Below are 21,629 nucleotides of genomic sequence, written 5' to 3' on the forward strand. Positions count from 1 at the left end.
AAGTATTATCAAACATTTATCATGAATTTATTAATAAAAAATAAATGTATACGTTAATTAAGTGTTTTATGTTCATTTACCGTTTACACGAAAACACAAGGTACCGTACTGTTTCGCGCAATGGAAAAGCAACGTCATTGCTTCACACAGCATTACACTCAAGTAGATGCACGATTCTTCGCCATCCAATCATACTGATGTTACCGTTCTACAACCAAATAATTTCTTCCCCTTTTCAGACCACGCACACAGTTGAAGACTTGCGGCCAGCCACACGTTACGTCATGAAGGTGACGGCCTACAGCGACGCCGGCTCCGCTGAGACCAAACTCATCTTCGCTACTCTGACCTACGCTGGTAGTAAGTTTAGTGACAATCGGAAGAGTTGTGAATAGCAAAAAAAAGAATTTAAATGGCAATTATTGTACAGTAGTTTTCCTTTTTTATTTTGATATGTATCCAAATGTTGGGAGAAAAATACATAAACCAGTATATCGTAACGTACTGAATTTCTTCATGTCGTCAATTGTCAATTTAGACATGATGGGTTATCCATTACTCATTAGGATGTTAGGATACTATTTCTATCATAGACAATTTATACAATAAACATCGAGGAATTAGCAAATACTGTTTTGACAAAGTTCATTATATTATCAACAAGTGCATTTAAAAACAGAATGACTAATAAGACAGCAGAATTGTTAAATTTTACATATCAATGATTTGTTGCTTATAACTCTTTCACTTTGTCAGGTACGCTGGAGCCACTGTACGTGTTCCGGAAGGACGAGCCTTACTTTTATGAGAAAGCCCATATCATGGTGCCGCTGTGTGTCGCCCTCGCCATCATCATCGCCGCCTCCATCGCACTGGCTCTGTTCTGTGTCCGCCGCCGACAGATTATCCGCTATAAAGGTGCGTGATTTTTGCGTACGTCTTTATTTCAAAACCATTCGCCAGATCGTGTATCGTCATTCCAAAGTCATCATATGTTGCAACAAAATATCACGGGAGTGAATTAAGTAAAACTATATTATAAGCTGATATAGAAAGCAAGTGTTTATTTCAAACTACGATCGTCAACTTTGACGTGTTTTCATGACAATTAACTAGTTTCTTCCAGCGTATAGATTCTGACACAATACAACCGTATGATTAATGTCCTCATGCTAACGTTAACGTATTTACGATACAGTCGAAACCGGTTGGCTCGATATTGCTTGGCTCGATTTCCTCGTTGGCTCGAATTGGATGTAAAGGGCCGATTTTAATTTACTCTGTAAATATTCCTGCTTGGCTCGATATTCGCGAGGCTCGAAGTCTCTTGGATATTGAGCCAATGGGTTTGGACTGTACTTACAACGGGGATAACGATCGAACTGCAGAATATTTTTCACCGTTTTGTTAGCTCTATGGAATGTAATTTTCTAACAGAAACCAGCTCAAACATACGGCGGGACATCACAGCAGAGACATCTCTCATGAATGACCTTGACAAGCGGCTTAACTGTGACCCCGGGAGCCCGGCTGATGCCCGCCTACACCGAAACGTAAACCTGCTCATCTCGCTACATAGCGACGATACGCTGTCGGGGAACAACAGTCCATGGGGCTTTCACGACACCAGCAAGACTACCAGCGACAACGCGTCCCTGGAGAGATATGGTACGTACAAGACCAACAGCGACAACGCGTCCCTGGAGAGATACGGTACGTACAAGACCAACAGCGACAACGCGTCCCTGGAGAGATACGGTACGTACAAGACCAACAGCGACAACGCGTCCCTGGAGAGATACGGTACGTACAAGACCAACAGCGACAACGCGTCCCTGGAGAGATACGGTACGTACAAGACTACCAGCGACAACGCGTTCCTGGAGAGATATGGTACGTACAAGACTACCAGCGACAACGCGTCCCTGGAGAGATACGGTACGTACAAGACTACCAGCGACAACGCGTCCCTGGAGAGATATGGTACGTACAAGACGAACAGCCACAACGCGTCCCTGGAGAGATACGGTACGTACAAGACTACCAGCGACAACGCGTCCCTGGAGAGATATGGTACGTACAAGACCAACAGCGACAACGCGTCCCTGGAGAGATATGGTACGTACAAGACCAACAGCGACAACGCGTCCCTGGAGAGATATGGTACGTACAAGACCAACAGCGACAACGCGTCCCTGGAGAGATATGGTACGTACAAGACCAACAGCGACAACGCGTCCCTGGAGAGATATGGTACGTACAAGACCAACAGCGACAACGCGTCCCTGGAGAGATACGGTACGTACAAGACCAACAGCGACAACGCGTCCCTGGAGAGATACGGTACGTACAAGACCAACAGCGACAACGCGTCCCTGGAGAGATACGGTACGTACAAGACCAACAGCGACAACGCGTCCCTTGAGATATACGGTATGTACAATTTAGAAGACTTAAAGTTGTGTAAACTTTTATTTTAATGCATAACTTTATTTTACTCATTTGATTTAAATGATCGAATAAAAAGCATATTATTTTTGTATAAAAAATAATATTTTGGTGTGTGTTTAGTGGGAATATTGTGGCCACGTAGCTATTAATTGAAAAAAAAAACATGTAATAAGGCTAATATTTTGTGCACAAAGCGATAGTGTGCCCGCATAACAGTTTCCACGAAGTAAAAATTTGAAGTAATTTCTCAAGAGAAAAAGGTAGTGATGTTGTTTTATATCAGAGTGATTTGATTATTTTTTCCGGTATTTAGATATAATACTATTATAACAAAATAAACGCAAGACAACACTGAACAATGTATCTTACTTTAACAAATACTTTGATATTTTCAGATGATAACCCTGACATAAACCCCTACGCGACGTTTAACGACCTTAAACTGGTATTTAGCGAACCACCGGCTTACCATCAAGCTGACCCGGAGTACGCCGCCGACAGCATCAGTATCCAGAAGGCACAGGCGCAGAAAGCGGTGAGGATGACTTATGTTTGTTATTCAACATTATTTGTTGTGAGTAAACTGTGTGAAATAGTGTTTTATTTGTCAAAGCCGTGTATTGGGCCACCAACCAAGCCGATCTGGGCTCACTCCCAGACAATGGACGCTATAGTCAAATATACATGTATTACCCTGTATCATAAAATTGACGTTTGTTTAACTTTTCAAAGGTATGGCAATAAGCAAACCTATATGACGCTGGTGTATATTTGATTTGAAAGGATATTTCATGCCAATAGATGCAGTTACGTAGCGAGGCTGTGAAGTCGTCCCGATGTGCCGCCAAGCTTCCATGCCCACCAACAAGCAACGCCACGGCTGCAGAGGCACACAGCTACGACAACCAGGGTAGGTCGTGCAATAATGTTTAAATGCTTGTTATTGGAACTCATTGCTTAAATCCTGATATGCTGAGGTCGTGCAATAATGTTTAAATGCTTGTTATTCAAACTCATTGCTTAAATCCTGATATGCTGAGGTCGTGCAATAATGTTTAAATGCTTGTTATTGGAACTCATTGCTTAAATCCTGATATGCTGAGGTCGTGCAATAATGTTTAAATGCTTGTTATTGGAACTCATTGCTTAAATCCTGATATGCTGAGGTCGTGCAATAATATTCAAATGCTTGTTATTGAATGAAACTCATTGCTTAAATCCTGATATGCTGAGGTCGTGCAATAATGTTTAAATGCTTGTTATTGGAACTCATTGCTTAAATCCTGATATGCTGAGGTCGTGCAATAATGTTTAAATGCTTGTTATTGGAACTCATTGCTTAAATCCTGATATGCTGAGGTCGTGCAATAATGTCCAAATGCTTGTTATTGGAACTCATTGCTTAAATCCTGATATACTGAGGTCGTGCAATAATGTTTAAATGCTTGTTATTGAAACTCATTGCTTTAATCCTGATATGCTGAGGTCGTGCAATAATGTTTAAATGCTTGTTATTGAAACTCATTGCTTAAATCCTGATATGCTGAGGTCGTGCAATAATGTTTAAATGCTTGTTATTGGAACTCATTGCTTAAATCCTGATATGCTGAGGTCGTGCAATAATGTTTAAATGCTTGTTATTGAAACTCATTGCTTAAATCCTGATATGCTGAGGTCGTGCAATAATGTTTAAATGCTTGTTATTGGAACTCATTGCTTAAATCCTGATATGCTGAGGTCGTGCAATAATGTTTAAATGCTTGTTATTGGAACTCATTGCTTAAATCCTGATATGCTGAGGTCGTGCAATAATGTTTAAATGCTTGTTATTGGAACTCATTGCTTAAATCCTGATATACTGAGGTCGTGCAATAATGTTTAAATGCTTGTTATTGGAACTCATTGCTTAAATCCTGATATGCTGAGGTCGTGCAATAATGTTCAAATGCTTGTTATTGGAACTCATTGCTTAAATCCTGATATGCTGAGGTCGTGCAATAATGTTTAAATGCTTGTTATTCAAACTCATTGCTTAAATCCTGATATGCTGAGGTCGTGCAATAATGTTTAAATGCTTGTTATTGGAACTCATTGCTTAAATCCTGATATGCTGAATAGAAGCTATACAAAGTTGATAAAAAATCTAGATGCCATCTGTTCACTGAGGTTTATAGTTCAATGTATTGCATGTATTCCTAAAAATGTGCTGAATAACTTATTTCGTTTGTTCATTAAACCTTTTATTCTGTTGTAAGCTGTGATGTTGAGTCCCCGGAAGTACGCGAGTGCCGACCAGATTCACGCATTGTTCACCATGGCCCCGCCACGGCCTCAGAGCGCGTACAGTAAAAACCGCAGCCAAGGGACACGCAGTACGCCAAGTGAAAAGGGTAACTGCGTTTCGTCTTTCCCTGATAGATGCGAGTATGGGGAAAACGGGAGAACATAACCGTTAACATTAAAGCCATACACATTCGGAACACCTCGGCCATTGTCCATCAAACACATCCTCGGATGTATGTCGGTACATCAGTAGAAGTAGTTCGTAATCAATTGTAGTGTTTAATTGTATTTTGTGTGTGTAAGTTTAAAATGGTTGCCAGTAAAATGTATTATTTGATAAGTAATTTAGATTCCCAAGAGAAAAGTAAATAAGTTTACTAGTAATTACTAAATTAAAATTACTACGCGATCTACTTGCAGCGTAGTTAAATGTAAAGATTTCTGACATTGTAAATCGTCCATATACATTCAAAGTTGTTTTCTATGGAAAATGGCCGAGGTTTTCCGAATGACCATGTATAATCGCAGTAAAAAGGGTAAACCAGTGAGAAAGAATATGGTGTGGTTTAGATAAGCACTGTAGTTTAGAAAGGAAACTGAATGTGAATGGTCACAACCCACGGACAGTTCCAGTGAGCAGACCGTTATTTTAACTTATTCAATCTCGGCTGTAGAAAACTGGTCTCACTGAAAGTAGTATAGTCCTTGGAATCTCAATGATGCCTTTATTGTTAGGCACGCCGGATGACGTCCACCTGGCATAACCAGCATTGTGACTACCTTCGCACTGGACACATTCCAACGGCTTAATATCGCAAGTCATTTACCTTCAATATCTAGCAGAGAGACAAAAAGCATATATGATGTGTACTGCTCGGATGTATATTGAAACGAATGTTGTGAAGCAATAATATTCTTTTCTAAGACTTGTTAAAATTCAAAACACATACTGATATTTCATTTTCCATCTTTACACCTTCCAGGGAGCCAGAGGCATAGTCTGATCTCGTCGGTAACGACAGTGTCCAGTTCACGGGACGAGCTGATGGAGGCGTTTGAAAACCTTAGCCGGAACCCGCCGCCGCCCGTCGTGTATGAAACAGAGGCTGACTCCCTGTCACAACCCACGGACAGTTCCAGTGAGCAGACCGTTATTTTAACTTATTCTTTCTCGGCTGTAGAAAACTGGTCTCACTGATAGTAGTATTGTCCTTGGAATCTCAATGATGCCTTTATTGTTAGGCGCGTAGCTGACTGTACGCAAATACGCAGTTGCGTAATGAAGTATTGACAGGTCGAGTTTTTGTCTTACCAAAACCCCCAAATTTGAAATAAAAACCGAAGGGGGTAGGGGGTAAAGGAGTCAATATTTTGTCCGCCTTCGATCTGCGTTATCCCAAATTGGAGTGCTACGCGCCTGATTGTACTTGGCGTATTATTGTAGATTTGACATTGCCATAGTAGTCGGCGTCATTTTTAATTTACATATGTGTAATAGGACATACATACCAATATATCTTGATTCATTCCGCACATGTATGGAAATTCATTTTATCTTTGTTAATTAACCATTATCAGGAACAAGTCTGCATATATATATGTGTATGTATGTGGCAGGTACGGAGCCCGGGATATGTCTGTTCACTGAGTCGCCGCCGCAGCCCAACGAGCGACGAGAGGCTTCGTGTGAGGTCCCCAGATATGAATGTACGTATTTAGAGTATTTGATTTAGATAACCAATTCAATCATACATGTATTTGTCAAGAGTAAGTTTTTTTCTTCAAGACAATACTTGTTTTTTGTAGTGAAAAACAAACGCAAAACTAATACTACTTGCTACTGGGTTGTTCCTTCAAGTTTAAATATATCATTCAAGTCTGGCTTATATTAATTGACGAACGTTTCAACAACCAAGTATTTGCATTATCATGTTATTCGTGTTAAAGCACCGGACAGTCAACACTATAAGGAGCCGATACCGCCGCTCCCACGGCCGCCGGAAGACAATTTTGACGCACGGACGGCCCCGCGCAGGGCTGCCAGGCAACACTGTTCCGTCCAGAAGATGAAGGACGCCCCATGTAACAACCATCGACAACCGCCGCAAACCAGGTTCCCACATACAGATATAGCAAATATTATCTTTGTCTGCATGAATCCGTAATACCAAAGCATCCTTTTGATTAGGAGTAAACAAAAATGTTTGTTTCCACTTTTCCCTCTCGACCCTACACGTTTATGCCGTAGTGTGGATTTCATTTCGAAATGTCCTTACAAGAATCATTTTTTGAGTGAACATATTAAAATTTGCCATTTTATATTTAAATATTTCTACAACAGCGATATACCCTGATATAGTACGGTTGAAACAGAAATCCGGGTTCTCAGAGAATAAAATAGAAGAAAAAAATATGCCTACCCTTAGACCTTATTTTTTCAGATGTTAATGGAAACAAAACTAACATTTTCTCGCTTTGGCCTAACGCCAAAGAACAAATTGAGAACGTAGAGGGAAACCATTATAATACAAGAAATAGTGTCATTAGCTTCAGTTGTAGATCCCTTAATACAAAACACGTCACTGTTTGCTGCTTATTAATACCGAATGATTCTCTATAAACCTTCAGGGGTAATGCACGGCCCCGCTGTATAGAGGAGGTCACGTACATGTTTAGCGGGGACGAGTCTCCGAGCCGCGCCAGGAAGCCGACCAACTTCGACGACAAGTTGATTGCCGTCAGGGAGGATAGAGGACCCTCCGTCTGGAGGCGAGGTAAATACATTAATTTAGCGATATACGGTTGGCTTATTATTTCCCTTTATATTTTGCCGGGAGGTCATTTACTTGATTAAGTAACTAGTCAGGTATCTTTTTACCGAAATATAATATACCGTCATTATTGTTGTCTGTAAGATTAGAATACACCATTTGATGTAAATTTATGTGAAATGAGCGATGAAAACAGACTTATAATCTATTACAATGTGACAAAAAAGTTCAACTTAGGATATCTTTATGCTGTCTTTTCGACGGACTGGTCCCATGGTCACTCACGTTAAAATATAATGTCCGGCCACATACCCTGATAGACGACTTTGGGAGATAAAGTTCATATAAACATCGAATAAATTTACTTTGTACGAACCCTGTCACCCCCGACGAGCAACGAAAAAACAAAGTCGACATAATGCAACACTCAAATGATAAACGTTGCTTAGTTCGATCTTCTTGTTCATAACCACTTTCATAACGTGGTTCCGAAAAACATCAATCTGGTATTTTCCAGAGAAATTCTGCGTACAAAATGATTGCTTGGCAACGATGCAGTTTTATGTACCGTGTCAATGATTTCGCAATTTGAAGGCGTTTTTTTCTATAGCACAAACTACACCAAAAGTATGAAAACAGACGTTTCGGTTTGATGGATCCTTTTGATTGACTGTATACGGTCAACGCAACCTATCTCCAGATTTAACGACATTTTATTTTGACAATCGAGAAACGTGAAGACACGGTGAAGGATCCCAAAGGACCTGAAAATGAATAATTACATTGTCCAATAGTTTCTGGAATTCAGATTTCAAATGATATTGAACGATATAGCTTGTTAGACCGATACAGTTCGACGTACTGCTGCTAGTAGTTCGAACAAAGCGGCTTCACTAAAACAGATATTCCTTTCTTCCACCTAGATAAGTAGATCCAATAATGTAACCATGCTAGAAATTCTTATCTTGCCCACGGGCGAAGATAAAATGCCCGTATGGAACTCCTTTTTAATGGTCGCCACATTGTAATTACCTCCCTTGTTGAGGACTGTCGTCTGTAGCATCATGGAAACCTTGTCTTGTGGCAATATTTAGAACGCTAATTAATTATTTCTCGCTTCAAATGTCAACATAAAACAGTTTTCATGCACCTTTCAATAAATAATGCTTCACTCTCCTTAGAACTATTTTAAGACCTATTTGACTAATAACATAATCTGAATCACTGCGCGCATATACATGACAACCACGAATTATCGCATATCCATACCGCAGTTATTTTCTTATTTTTTTGTGAGATAGGTTCATCCCGACCCTCGCGCAGGGTGTTTTGCGGAAACTCGGTAAACCTACCTACCCTAAGCTCGGGTCGGAATGAACCTATCTCACACTCTCGGCCATGGAAGATACTTAAAATCTACATCTACAGATGTGCGACATAGTCCACATTTTCTGCATCTGGTGGAAATTTAAAAAAACATGTCACACAGTCTTACATACATTTAAGAAAACAAACACAGATATCGCATCATATGGGAATCATCGAAATACTAATAATGTACCTTACTTGTAAAGCGAGCCATGTCGTGTATGGCCGTACCTGGGACCGTTCAAACCATTCGTCGTATACATAGGTGTATATCTCGAATACTCGGGTGAGATCAAGTCAGCCGCCCGAAAAAATAACCTAAACTATATCCACTAGCGGATTTAGAGGGGGCGCTTCCGGCGCGCGCCCCCTCTAAAATCGTCAAAGTTTACTTTTTATGTCATTTTAGGAGATAAAAAATAATAAAATACGCCTATAATGCATCATTTCCAACTACAAATTGTTAATTTTTCTTGATTGCTTAACCCCATATCCATATGCAAACAGTTTATGCCATACACTTTCGGTTCAGAGGGAGGGGTGCATGTCAAAAGGTTGTGCCCCTAAGTTACGCCCCCTCTAACGTTGATTCCTAGATCCGCCCCTGATATCTGAATCATCCAAGACGATTCATTATGAAATCATATTGACGTTTAATTCGATCATTTGGCCAGTGACGAATGTCTCTTACGATAAGTTAAACAAAGCCCGATGTCGATGACGAAAATGCCAGAACGTATGTCTCATAACCACTTTAAGATTGTAATTCCATTTTTTTCGCGATTGTTTTACTACGTGGACTGTGTTTGTTGTCGTATGAATTCCCTTGTTGATTGTGTGTCTGACTTTTTATGTGATATTTGCTTAGTGAACCATGCTTAAACACGATCGCACACTGATTTCGCTTCTTGGCTTTTATTTTTAGTTTCCTTATCATTACAAACATGCTTTGTAAAGAGCTTAATAAGCTGATACATATTAAACACCAATATCCCATATTATGTCTGTGTGTTACTTATAGTATATTTAACAGGGGGCCGACGGACTCCTCATGCCCGGAGCCGGTACGACACGACTCTACAGACGCCGGGGTCTGCCGACAACAAGCCGCTGGTGACTGCGCAGGTGATGGCCACACAAGATGAGACGCCGGAGGACGAGGAGGCTGTCGGCCTGCTGGAGAGGTGATTATATTATACAATATATTTCATAGTTTATCTTATTAAAATCTAATTACATACATAACATGATTAGCCTTGCAAGAAGGCGATTTTTTTTATACTGATTTAATTACAAATACCAAACTTATTTATGTATGTGAAGCGCTGTTTTGATTAAAAGGACAATAAAAAACAATTTACATTTCCTGTCAAGTGAAAATAACCGCATGATTTTAGACGAGTATCACCTTGGTCAGACACGTTCCAGCATCGAGAAAATCATCGTTGATTTAACTTAAGCGATGCTGATTCTCTTCAACCCAGGTACTATCGACCGGTCCCTTCAAGGTCGGGAAACATGTTGGAGCTGGAAGATGGGGGCGACTACACGGAAAACTTTACAGTTGTTTAATAAACATTAAGGTTGTGACATAGGGATTATCTGACTTTATGTGGGGGATATAAGACTTGAGGCGGAGACTTAGTTGGGGACGGTCTTTCTCCGGTATATCCTTCATGGACTATATACAATGGCTGATTGCAGGCAATCAATATATTAAGGAGTATTTGAAGATATTTTCTGGACCTACCACGTGCTGTATATTTTTCTCCTTCATCGCACTATTACGATGTTGTATGAGTGCAGACTATTGTGTAAATTGGAAGCTTGAAGGTCGTGAATACGTTTCTTTTAATGCTTATGATATTTTTAAAAATATACATACGGTACAGAGTGTTCCAATATCCGTAAGCATATTGCTTTTATTATACCAGAATTGAACACTAGTGGATCTTCTGTGTTTCCTGCAAGACTTCTACCAAAATCATTACACGTTATTATTATTATACACTTTATACATACTGTTTTATATCATAATTGTGCTCACGTTATATGTGTTTGTCTTCTTATCGTTACTGCAATTGCCTTAGGATTTTCACCGGCAGCATTATTATTCTGTCCAAACACAATTGCCGGGAGAGGCGACCCCGGCGCCAAGGCAGCATTAGAACACGGTCGACACGAGGCGAACGTCAACATAAATACTATTGTGTAGATTGGTACTCTCGCGCTAATAAAATGCTTTCTTTATAAAAAGTGTTTTAATATTCAGCTCAAATGCCGTAACAACATAATGTACACCGATTGTGATCTTCGGTGTCGTCGAAACAACGTATGTTATAAACATGCGTTTCGGTATGATGGCGCAACTGTTTTATATTAGAACATTTTTTGTTAATCTAGGTCTTTATCCCAGACCATTGTGTTTTATTAATGACGCAGCGTACCAGTCTATTATTTTTTCATCAATCGGCGCACTTCGGCATATTTGCTCCGGTCACGTGCAATTACCGAAATGATGCGATTGATGGAAATGATCAAATATATAAAGATGTGTAGTTGAGAGTTTACCTAGTATATGAATGTTGTTGTAAAACAATTGGCGGCTCTTGTATGTTTTATATAATACACTTAACCACTGACTATTCAATGGGCCGATTGTCCAGAACTGTGTTTAAGTTAACAACGTTGTTAACGTCATCGTTATTATTTTTCAATTCTTTACTCATCTGGACCTAAAATGAGCACACATTTGTGATATGCAGTGATTCTCACAAAGTTCTAGACACCTGTTTCAGCTCCGCGTGTTTCACCTCAATACTAGAATATGAGCATGTTACAAAATAGTTCATTTAAAGTGTACAACGATGCTGTAAACAATGTTGTTTACTTTACTTAAATTTTGAACAATTGGCCCAATGTGTATATAATCTAGACATGTACTTTGTAACTTAAATATGGAAATGAGTATTTTAGTAATGTATTTACAGTTCGCCCAGGATAACATAAAACAAGGCGAATTTGGTATGTCCGGTAACAGGTGAAATTGGTCGGCAGTACTTTCGTGATGCTTATCATCCTGAACTTCTTTCTATTTGCTTCTTAACACGTATTCATGTTTATGGGAACCAAATTATCCTTGGCGGACTGCAGTTATAATGTGAATATTTTCAATTATTGCCATTCTTATTTAGTCTGTAAATGTTGTTTATTTGTTTTGATTATTGAGTTTTTGAGTTGAGTGATATCTATATTCTGTTAAACCCACATATTTTCCCAACATGTTCAATACATCGCGTTTTCTGTCGAGATCTCAAACATTAGAAAGGCTGAATTCGATGAGTGTACTTTTTACCTTTTCGCTGTTAAGGGCTCGTTTTCATGCTGTCGTTGTTTTTAAGTCGAGGGCAGAAACATAGATAACATTGACATCATTGTACAACTTGACACCTTTTAAGTGTTGAATACGGAATAAATTACAGCTAAAGGGTCCTCAGCAGGTATTCAATATGCTACTAATAACACGTAATCCGATTAGCTACATCGTTCTAAGATCCAAATAAGACCAATGGTTGAATAAAAGCCCAGGAGAGGTATACAAGTGCTCTTCCAATTGGGACAGGGAGTTTTAGTTTACTGTATCTAGAGTACGCGTACATGGTTCCCACAGAAATAATAAAACGAGCCCTCCTTATAATGATTGGACAATATCTCGCTGATGATAATCGGATAAAAGATTCAAATTTTTCCAACAACGGTGTCTTATAGTGCAATAAACACAGCCAATATCAGCGAATCATATTAATTTGAGAGGTTGCTTATCCGGAACAAAATATCAAGTAGTGTTGTATATAGGAATAAGTCATGTGATGTCTTGCTTTGTGTGAGCTTTTCTTATGTGATAAATGTTTATAGATTAATATTTTAAAGTTTGGGATAGTGCAATGTTTCTTTAATTTACGTGTTGGCAGTTGTAAATAGCTTTTTGTGCAAGTCTCGTTTGTTTTAAAAATAACAGTATTATAAATAGGACAGTTTTGCATTTTTTTCGGGGCCAAACAAAAATAACATTACGCAAATTTTTTGTGATTGTTTTTGTTCGTCTATTTTTGTCATAATACTTCATACAGTTTTTACGATGTCTAATAGTTATAATTAATTGTAACCGCGGACATTTACAGTCAGGGGCGTAGCTAGGGCCTTAAAAACGTGTAGGCCTGATGATTCTATGTGAGTTTGGGCACTTTTATATGCACATTACACACACTTACACACAAATACTTGCAATGATTACAATAAAATCAAGCCATACACACTGCATGTTGTTTAAATAAACACCAAACTTGCTTTGGTTAGAATAAAACAAACTTTTGAAAAGTTCAAAGTGTTTGAGTAGCTATTAGTTTTTAATAATAATAATAATTGTAGTCCCATGCCTGCAAAACCTATATGTAGGTACGCCACCGACAGTATATATATATATATATTTCCATAATGAAAATATGGCATGCAGGGAAAAAAAGAACACGCACGATGTCTTAATATACTGTATTACAGTCCACATGTCGAACACAACTGTTTGTATTTTTATAAAATTATTTTACAAATATAACAGTATATGATCGCGTAAACTATTAAACACATTGTTGTCGTTATTGCTGATAACTCGTTTGGCGTCAATCTTCGACCGATTCTCGGATGCACAGTTCCAGCACGTTCGGAACTTCTCGGCCATTTTTATCGAAAACAACCTCGGATGTGTATGGACGGTTTACATACTCAGAAATTGGTATGTTTAAGTCCGCTGCAGATCGCATAGTAATTTAATTTAGCAGTTAAACTTAATAACTTAAAACTCTTGGGAATCTTAATTATGTTTGCAATAATACACTTCACTGGCAATCAATTCAAATTTAGGTCAATAAATACAAGCTAAATCACTACATTTAAATTAAGGATATAATTCAAAATTTTACGAACTACTTCTACTGATGTACCGGCATACATCCGGGGTTGTTTTTGATAAAAATGGCCGAGGAGTTCCGAATGAGTTCCAGCATTGTGATTGTCTATAAATATATGGAAACTAAACCTAGTCAAACTATTCATCGATTATTTTCAATTAAAATTGTTGACTCTAGTCAATTTTTATAATTATATCGGCATTATTCTGAGTATTCTCGTATGTTTTAGATGATTTTGTGATACTTTATACGTTAACTTATATTTGAAAGTTTTCATATAACTATGGAAGCGTATAACGTATATGCTCATGGTGAGATCATGTGTGTCATGTCGGCTTGACGAGTTATAATACGCCACGATGACAAAACTATGTAGATCTGTTCACTTTTCAGGTGGATATGACGATGTATAAACAGTAGAACATGTGTCGACTTGCTTATTGTAAAGTTGTCATTACGTCGACAAAATGTATGTCAACATATCTAGTTAATAAGTGTAGAAATCGAAATAATTTATACGCTTCCATAAAGTATCTGTCTATGTGATAGAATTGTTAACCGAGGATGAGAATTACACCTAGCTCCACAGTGTGTTTATCATTTTCAAAAAACTGTCTTTTGAGTGAAAGATTTTTTAGTTAATATGTATTTAGTCGTTATATAATACTTATATGATTTAAATTCGAAAATACATTGAGTGAATTGCAAAAGTGAATTTGATCAATTGCATTTTGTTTGCAATATTTTGGCTTTAATTAATCGATGTCGTAACTTGTGATTTAGATCTTTCTTCCACCAACAAGTTCACATACGTGTAAATTGTAATATAGCTCCTCTGTTGTACGTTTCCATTTAATAAATGGTATAAAGTATGGTTTTGCTTTTGTGTTTTATACGAATAATATTTACACCTCAACTTCCATTACTTCGGACTCCACACACTGCGTTCATACCCCGATAATGACATTGATAATCCCGTAATTCATTCCTTAATTTATTCATAGAAAATAAAATTTAAGAATATATATATATATACGTTGAGTGCCTCCACATTTGTTTTTCAAGGCTGGTATCAGAACTCGATATAATTACTATTAGAAGGACAAACAAATTGAAATATTAGAATTAAGAAATGCTGTAATACACACCACTGAAGTTCATATGACATTATAAAGTCAACGTCTCTGTCCAGTCACCTGTTGGAGCTCACCGGCCGGTCCTTATAAATCCATACGGTCCGAGATGGCGTGTTATATTTTCTATATTATACCAAACATTTTGTACTACTATTCAATATTTTCAAAGCGCCTTTGATGGGTTTTGTTGAAGGAATCAAATACTGCACAAACAACAAGTGTTTGCCCTTGTGAACATCTAAAAGCCGCACTCGCCATTTTTATGGCGTCAGCGTTCAGTAAAATATGTTCTGAAAGGTCCGGACCGTTCAAATATATGTTATGGACCGCTTACGTCATAAAACAAAATTTTCATTAAAAATTATTGACAAATACAGCTGTCATGTAATTTAAGTTACAACTCGTTCTGGGACATAATAATCATTTAAGAAAAATATCAATAATATGCATAGGATTTATTAGGATAAGATATGCTTTTAAAATCATGTCATAACATTTAGTTTAAAGGGTTAACAAAATATATGAAACATTCTAAACATTTGAAAAAGTATCATCATGTCGAGACAGTCCATAAACAAAATATGTTTCCATAGGCATACATGTATAATAACTTCTAAAAACAAAACAAAGCATCTGATTACAAAGGGAACACTTGAGAATATATCACATTTAAAACAGACACTGTCACAGGAAAATATAGCACCAGTATATTGACACAAGATTTAAAGTGACTTTCATTCAGCACCAATTATTGTTTGTTGTAAAGACAATGTTCCGCTGTCATGTTTAAAAAAAACATAAAATAAGCATTAGTATGAGTAGTTGTCTTTTTACAATATGAATAGTAAACCGCCTCGGAATGGTCACTGAAAACACTTAAGAATTCATTGTAGGGCTATAATAGTTTCAAGTTTTCAAGTTTATTGGCAAGATCGGCAATACACATACATTTGGCCAATAGTCAATATGAGTAGTAAACCACACACTCGCCCAAACTCTTACCAATAATAGTCAAATTAGCAGAATTAAAAATATAAGCGAACTGGGAGAAAGCATCAACTTTTAGTAATAGGAGGAATATTGTACCACCTGCCACGTTAGTCGAGATTCGCACAGGTTGCCAATTGTATATGCATGTCGTAGCTACCTTATGATATTTAATTTGGTTTAATGTTCATCGTCCATAATAACGGTTGATCGGTGGTTACCGTGACAACATTATCCCCCGCCCATGTGTTGGAAGTACTGACCAGTTCACCAAACTTCAGCCTCTGGTTGTCTGTAAGCAAAACGTGACACAATAACTTTTTATCTAAACCTATTGCTACGACCAGAAAATTTTACTCATAATATACGCCGTTTGTTTTGAACGTGTTTTTATTTGATTTTTTTTTGTTTTTTTCGCACAAAAATAATTTGCTTGATCATTTAAAATGTTGAGATCTTGTTTAAAGTATTTTTTCAATAGAAACCACTAACGAAGTTGGACGCCATATATATTCACACAATTTAAACACAACGACACATTTAACACACTCAAAAAATTTGACTTTCGCCCAAAACAGCAACGTTTTTGACAAACACATGAAAGTACATTAAACAAGCAAATTCGTTGAATTGATATCTCCCGCCAGAGTAGGCAAAGAAGATCGCTTGGAAATCATGTGTTGGTGAATAGTCCAACCAAGAGATGAAATATGGTTGCAGAGTGATATATTGTATATACTGAAGTATTTAGATTTGACCTAGTAACCTAATTTTGACCCCACTTTATCCCATTTTCAGCAAATAAAAGATTAAATCCAGGCAGACAGTCTGATTACGTTACATGCAGATTGGACCAGAAATATTTCAAAAATTTAGGACTTAAAAGCAGGGTTTCTGAGCGTGATCTGATTGACATAAAGTGTATTGCAAGATATTTCGAACCCCCTCTACAAGCAGGGCACATTAACAGTCTAGAAATCAAACCCCAAGATCACAAAACTCATTCCCAATCTCAACTCATTTTACCATCAACACCAAAGCATGGTTGGAAATCTTCCATATTTCCTTACACCTTTGTGAATTCTCGCACTGCTATTTTGTGGTATAATGAGTTTAGATTGATGTTGTACTGTATAAAAATGCATCTGTATAGCATTAGATCCTTACGTGTAAATTTAACCTTTGCTAGATTCTTCCATACAAAATGTCATCTTAACGTTGTGAATATGTGTCCTCAATGTGGTCAAGATGCATGTCAAGTTACATCATTTTCATCAAGTAATATGCTGGACAACATTTGTTACACTCCTGAACAAATGAAACGCGTGATGTGCAAGGCAAATGACTTGCAAGACGACATGGTTTTAATCTTAACAAAACTGTCTGGGGTACTTGAAAGACCGAATGGTATTCCGAGGATTGTGTGAACATTACAGTATCTTTTAGTGCGAGATGTAGTGGGGCAGGCATTAGGACTACATATCTACAGGTTATCAATACGTTGATATACCAAGGTTCCATTTGAGCCCTGTGGTAGAGACATGGTCACACTGTCCTCCAACTGGAATCAGCCCGCAGGAATCCCCCTCAAGTCCCGTCCCCACATGTAGACGATGCGAACCCTGTAATGGTCAATATAGAAGAAAACTATACACTGAATGCATATGTTCCAGTATGACTCGGTGTAAAGCATATATTAAAACCTTGGTAACGACCTGATTTTATTTCATTTTACTGCACAACAGTTAATACCATATTGGTAGCATGGAAGAATCATTGACAATCAAATCATAATACTTTACAGGTCAGAATCAACTCATACTCAGAAGACTCCGAACTCGATCAAGGATGTCTAATTGATATCCCTATGATCTAGACATAAAACAATAGAAACTACTCAGATATTTAGCTTTTTTCATGACTAATCATAATAATGACATATGAATCTGGTGTTTGGTTCACCTGCTGCAGGAGACAAGCTATGTTCTGGTCGTCACAGAGGTACACTGGAAGTCCTGGGGCGAGTCTGTTAGCTGTGAACAAAGTGTCGATGTTGGCAAACATGTGGTCCAGTCTACCTCCAAATGCTCCGTATGCAATCACAGCGTCTAACTGAAAAAATAGCATGGCACACTGAACTTATTTTTCTAACTGTGTTAAGGAAATCAACCCACAAATAAGCGAGTTCTCTGATAGCTCCATTAACCTTAGTGTTAAATTTGGATGCCTGGTGAACCCATACAACTTTAGTATCATTTGATGGCTGAATAAATGACAGAGAGAACCTCACACATGTTGTTTTTACAGATTATATACTCTTTTTTTTCAACTGCAAGCGGATGTAAATGACATATTGAGCATATTAGTGAAAGTCAAGACTTTTTTTGGTCATAATATTTTTATAAAAAAAATCTAAACCAAAAACCCTTCTAAATGATACCAATATAATATGGGATAACTAGACATACAAAAGGGTCGGATTCCTTAAGAATTATTGCAGATACATAATACATAATGAATCTTAAAATGTATGTAGGGACAAGGTAGTTACCTTTTTGTCTTTGAACTTGTTGATGACTATTTGAAGGCCTTTGGTGAAGTCAGTAAAATCCTGGTCAGGGGTATGCACCACTTCTATCCCCTGTATGTACACTTGATTTAATACGAGTTTTTCCATAAAATTATAGTTATTTTTAACGCATTCTTGGCACAATATTACATGCTTGGAAAGAACCTTTTAAAACGGCCATTTCGTACCAACAGAGTGCTGTTAATAGAAAAAATATAATTTAAAAGCCAGAAAACAAACACTCTTTAACAAAAAGAGCAGATGATTAGAAACACTTCCAACGCATCTTTAACACAAACCATAGACATTTTGTATATAACTGTTTGTTGAAATAAGCCAAAATAATTATTGATCGGTCAATATTTTTCCATTGAATAATATATTAATAACTATCGACAAATTAAAATGCTCTTATGTTGTTGTTGCTGTTGTTGTTGTGTTTATAAAGGTCTGCCCGCGCCCTATTATGGCTGCATTATGGCGTGACCTCGTCACATCCCCTAGTGTGACTTAAACAAAAAATTGAAGCTAAAGGGGGAGTTTTATCCCCATCGGTTGATGGGATATTCTCCGAAGGAGTAATTTTGTACCCCAAATACCGCGAAACCTGCGATGAATGACATCTAAAGTGGTCCAACAGCTAATGCTCTTTAGTCTTATGTTCAAACTAGCAAGAAATATAAGCTACATGGATAACTTATCCAGTTCTATACAATTGGCTGCATGTGTTTAACGTGTACCTTGTCCTTGTACCACTGCAGTGTGTCCGGTTTTACAGAGTCGAAATCACCAGATATCACATGCGGCAGGTATTGCTCTGGGCCTCGTCTGTACAAATGGTTGGTGGCGCCATCAACAGATGCCCGGAAAGACGCTTAAACAAACAAATGTTTAAGCCAAGGCACAATCTATGGCATATGTGTCGTTCTTACGATCATGCTGCTCATTTGCAGTGGCGGATCCAGGAATTCATAACGGGGGAGGCACAACGTCAAACCATCTTTATTTCACTAAGGTATTGGAATGACAAGTATTAGGGATTATATACAAGATGATACCATTGCAAAAAGAAGGAAATTGTCAAAATCTTCCTGGATGAAATTTATATCGTTTTGTAAAACGCCTTGAATCTTACTTACTGGTGTATCACCTCACAACACATGTATCTGCCGTGCTTTTTGCGTATGTTTCAAATTCGAAAATAACTAGGTTTGCCTACCATGAATAATCACTTGACTTTCACATGCTAAATATATACACTTTAAACTAGGAAACCATTGCGCCCTCATACAAGTTCGTCTTTATAATTCTAAGCATGTGTCAGGAAAAATGAATGTGTCGATTTAAGGACCGTCTGATATCTAGTCCCTTATCGTTGATGCATTTCGACCCTCAATCCAAGAAAACGTTGATATATCTTATAAAGTGGACATATTAGCAAAAAAACATATGTGTATTATACTGTATATATCAAAATTTAAATTGTTTTGGTATAGGTTTTAGGTTAAAATTAGGTGACAATGGGGTTGTGTGGTTCAGTTATAAGTTCTCTCCTATAAAATACAAGTTTACCTCTCTCCCAGATGTTTTGGAAAATGTCCTGGCCTGTTTCTGTCAGAGGTTGGTTCAACACCAACAACGCCAACACTTCATCTACAATATACAACAATTTTGAATAAATTATTTACATCAAAGAAATAATATATAAACTTCTAGCTGCATTTCCTTGTAACTTCTATAAAACCATTTAAGCTTGTTTAACAAACATGTATTGTATACATCTCTCTATAATATAATGTAAATGTTTGACACTATTGACGTAATAGTCTTGTAACAATAGTGAAATATTAATTTATTTCAAAAGAATATCGTCAATTATGGGCCTTCAGAGAAACTTATCATCATTTGACATACTTGTGTTCTCCTGTTGACAAGTGCCTGGCAATAACCCAATAGTCAAAAATCACCAGCGATGATACATAAAGTAACAACAAAAATCTAATGACTTACAAAAAAAAATATGAAATGAAAATAAATAAGAAATAACAAGTAAAATAAGAAAAAAATCGTTTGTTTTTTTTTAGTCAAAAACTGATATCCCTTCTCTGCACATCGTCTCAAAGTGGTGAGCATTTGTGGCAGGTTATTTTAAATCCTTCAAGACGTTCAAGAGATATGAAACAGACACGAAATGTGGTCGTATGACCCTTGACCTCTGAGTGTGACCTTGATCGAGCTGGTTGTAACATGCGCTTTGCACATGATATCTCAATGGTGAACATTTGTGGTGACAGTCGAAGTCAAAATTTAAAAGGTTTATAAAAGATCATGAAGGGACTATCAAAGTAATCAATTCAGTAGCGCATCGAAGCCATATAAAAACTCATACCGTTTTCGGCAGAAAATAAGCCTAACAGATTCCAATCCGTAACTGCCATAAATGTAAAATGTTTCAAACATATGATCAACTGTAAATATAAGGTAATTCAAAACGAAAGTGAAACTACGATCAGTGTCAATGTATTTACAAGGGGGATAATTTATGTTTTATAAATATATGTATACGCGTAAATCCCGTACAGTACCCTTCCGCTCCATGCACCAATTGATAAAAATAAAATTCCATGACATATTCAAATGCCTGTTGTTGTTTTTTGGCGAGTTCACCGTTGTAATGTTGGCATTACATACCACAAATCATTTTAATGTTATTTGGGAAAAAATCATATGCTTACCTGGCCAGTTGAGAAAATCTGTATCCGGTATCATTCGATTTCTTACTGGCATCTCTTAAAATGAATTTCGCGGCTGGTATAGTTGCACGTTGCAGTTCTACGTGTTGCTGAGCCTTCTTCTCTGTTAGGCGAATATGGTCAGCTTTATTCGTATGCTCATGTCTGAGGCCATCCTAGGAAGACACCGACGTGGGAGAATTATGGGTCTGTGGACTAACTTATCATAGAAGTATGGGGTTCTAACGATAACGAATGACGTACAGTGACTCTCTAAATCTGAGTGTTGGGGTGTCGATGATATATTGCGGGCGTTGGACGTGTGTTTTAAAAGCTTTTGCAAGAAGTCGGCGTGCGTCGGCTCGCAA

The 21,629-nt window shown here is 37.6% G+C and overlaps 2 protein-coding genes across 2 annotated transcripts in view; one reads left to right on the forward strand and one right to left on the reverse strand.

The window, feature by feature from the left end:
* The window catches only part of LOC128235262 (cell adhesion molecule DSCAM-like), an 81,377-nt gene extending 66,666 nt beyond the window's left edge, over window positions 1-14,711 (forward strand). Inside the window, 12 exon segments of the mRNA XM_052950064.1 lie at window positions 240-360; window positions 757-918; window positions 1,438-1,668; window positions 2,847-2,986; window positions 3,253-3,361; window positions 4,707-4,841; window positions 5,718-5,873; window positions 6,352-6,441; window positions 6,682-6,847; window positions 7,363-7,508; window positions 9,907-10,057; window positions 10,358-14,711. Of these exon segments, the coding sequence (XP_052806024.1) occupies window positions 240-360; window positions 757-918; window positions 1,438-1,668; window positions 2,847-2,986; window positions 3,253-3,361; window positions 4,707-4,841; window positions 5,718-5,873; window positions 6,352-6,441; window positions 6,682-6,847; window positions 7,363-7,508; window positions 9,907-10,057; window positions 10,358-10,445 (1,695 nt within the window). The 3' untranslated portion in view covers window positions 10,446-14,711.
* Window positions 14,712-15,411: 700 nt separating this feature from the next.
* On the reverse strand, window positions 15,412-21,037 carry LOC128234797 (thiamin pyrophosphokinase 1-like). Its single transcript, XM_052949317.1, has 7 exons — window positions 20,919-21,037; window positions 20,102-20,182; window positions 19,270-19,403; window positions 18,512-18,601; window positions 17,923-18,072; window positions 17,471-17,582; window positions 15,412-16,252 (listed from the first exon to the last, which is right to left on the reverse strand). Exons 1-7 carry the CDS (start codon window positions 20,965-20,967, stop codon window positions 16,131-16,133), a joined length of 738 nt encoding a protein of 245 aa, XP_052805277.1. The 5' UTR covers window positions 20,968-21,037; the 3' UTR covers window positions 15,412-16,130.
* Window positions 21,038-21,629: the final 592 nt, after the last annotated feature.

This window comes from Mya arenaria, chromosome 5 (assembly GCF_026914265.1).
Source record: "Mya arenaria isolate MELC-2E11 chromosome 5, ASM2691426v1".
In the NCBI taxonomy this organism is placed as follows: domain Eukaryota; kingdom Metazoa; phylum Mollusca; class Bivalvia; order Myida; family Myidae; genus Mya; species Mya arenaria.

What these genes read in the sequence shown, in the direction of transcription:
- LOC128234797 (XM_052949317.1), bottom strand. Translation starts at nt 20,967, where the DNA reads ATGGCAGTTACGGATTGGAATCTGTTAGGCTTATTTTCTGCCGAAAAC. An exon ending in CTTATTTTCTGCCGAAAACG is followed by an intron (nt 20,183 to 20,918) that starts GTATGAGTTTTT and finishes TGTATATTGTAG; the next exon opens with ATGAAGTGTTGGCGTTGTTG. An exon ending in CCAAAACATCTGGGAGAGAG is followed by an intron (nt 19,404 to 20,101) that starts GTAAACTTGTAT and finishes TGTTTGTTTAAG; the next exon opens with CGTCTTTCCGGGCATCTGTT.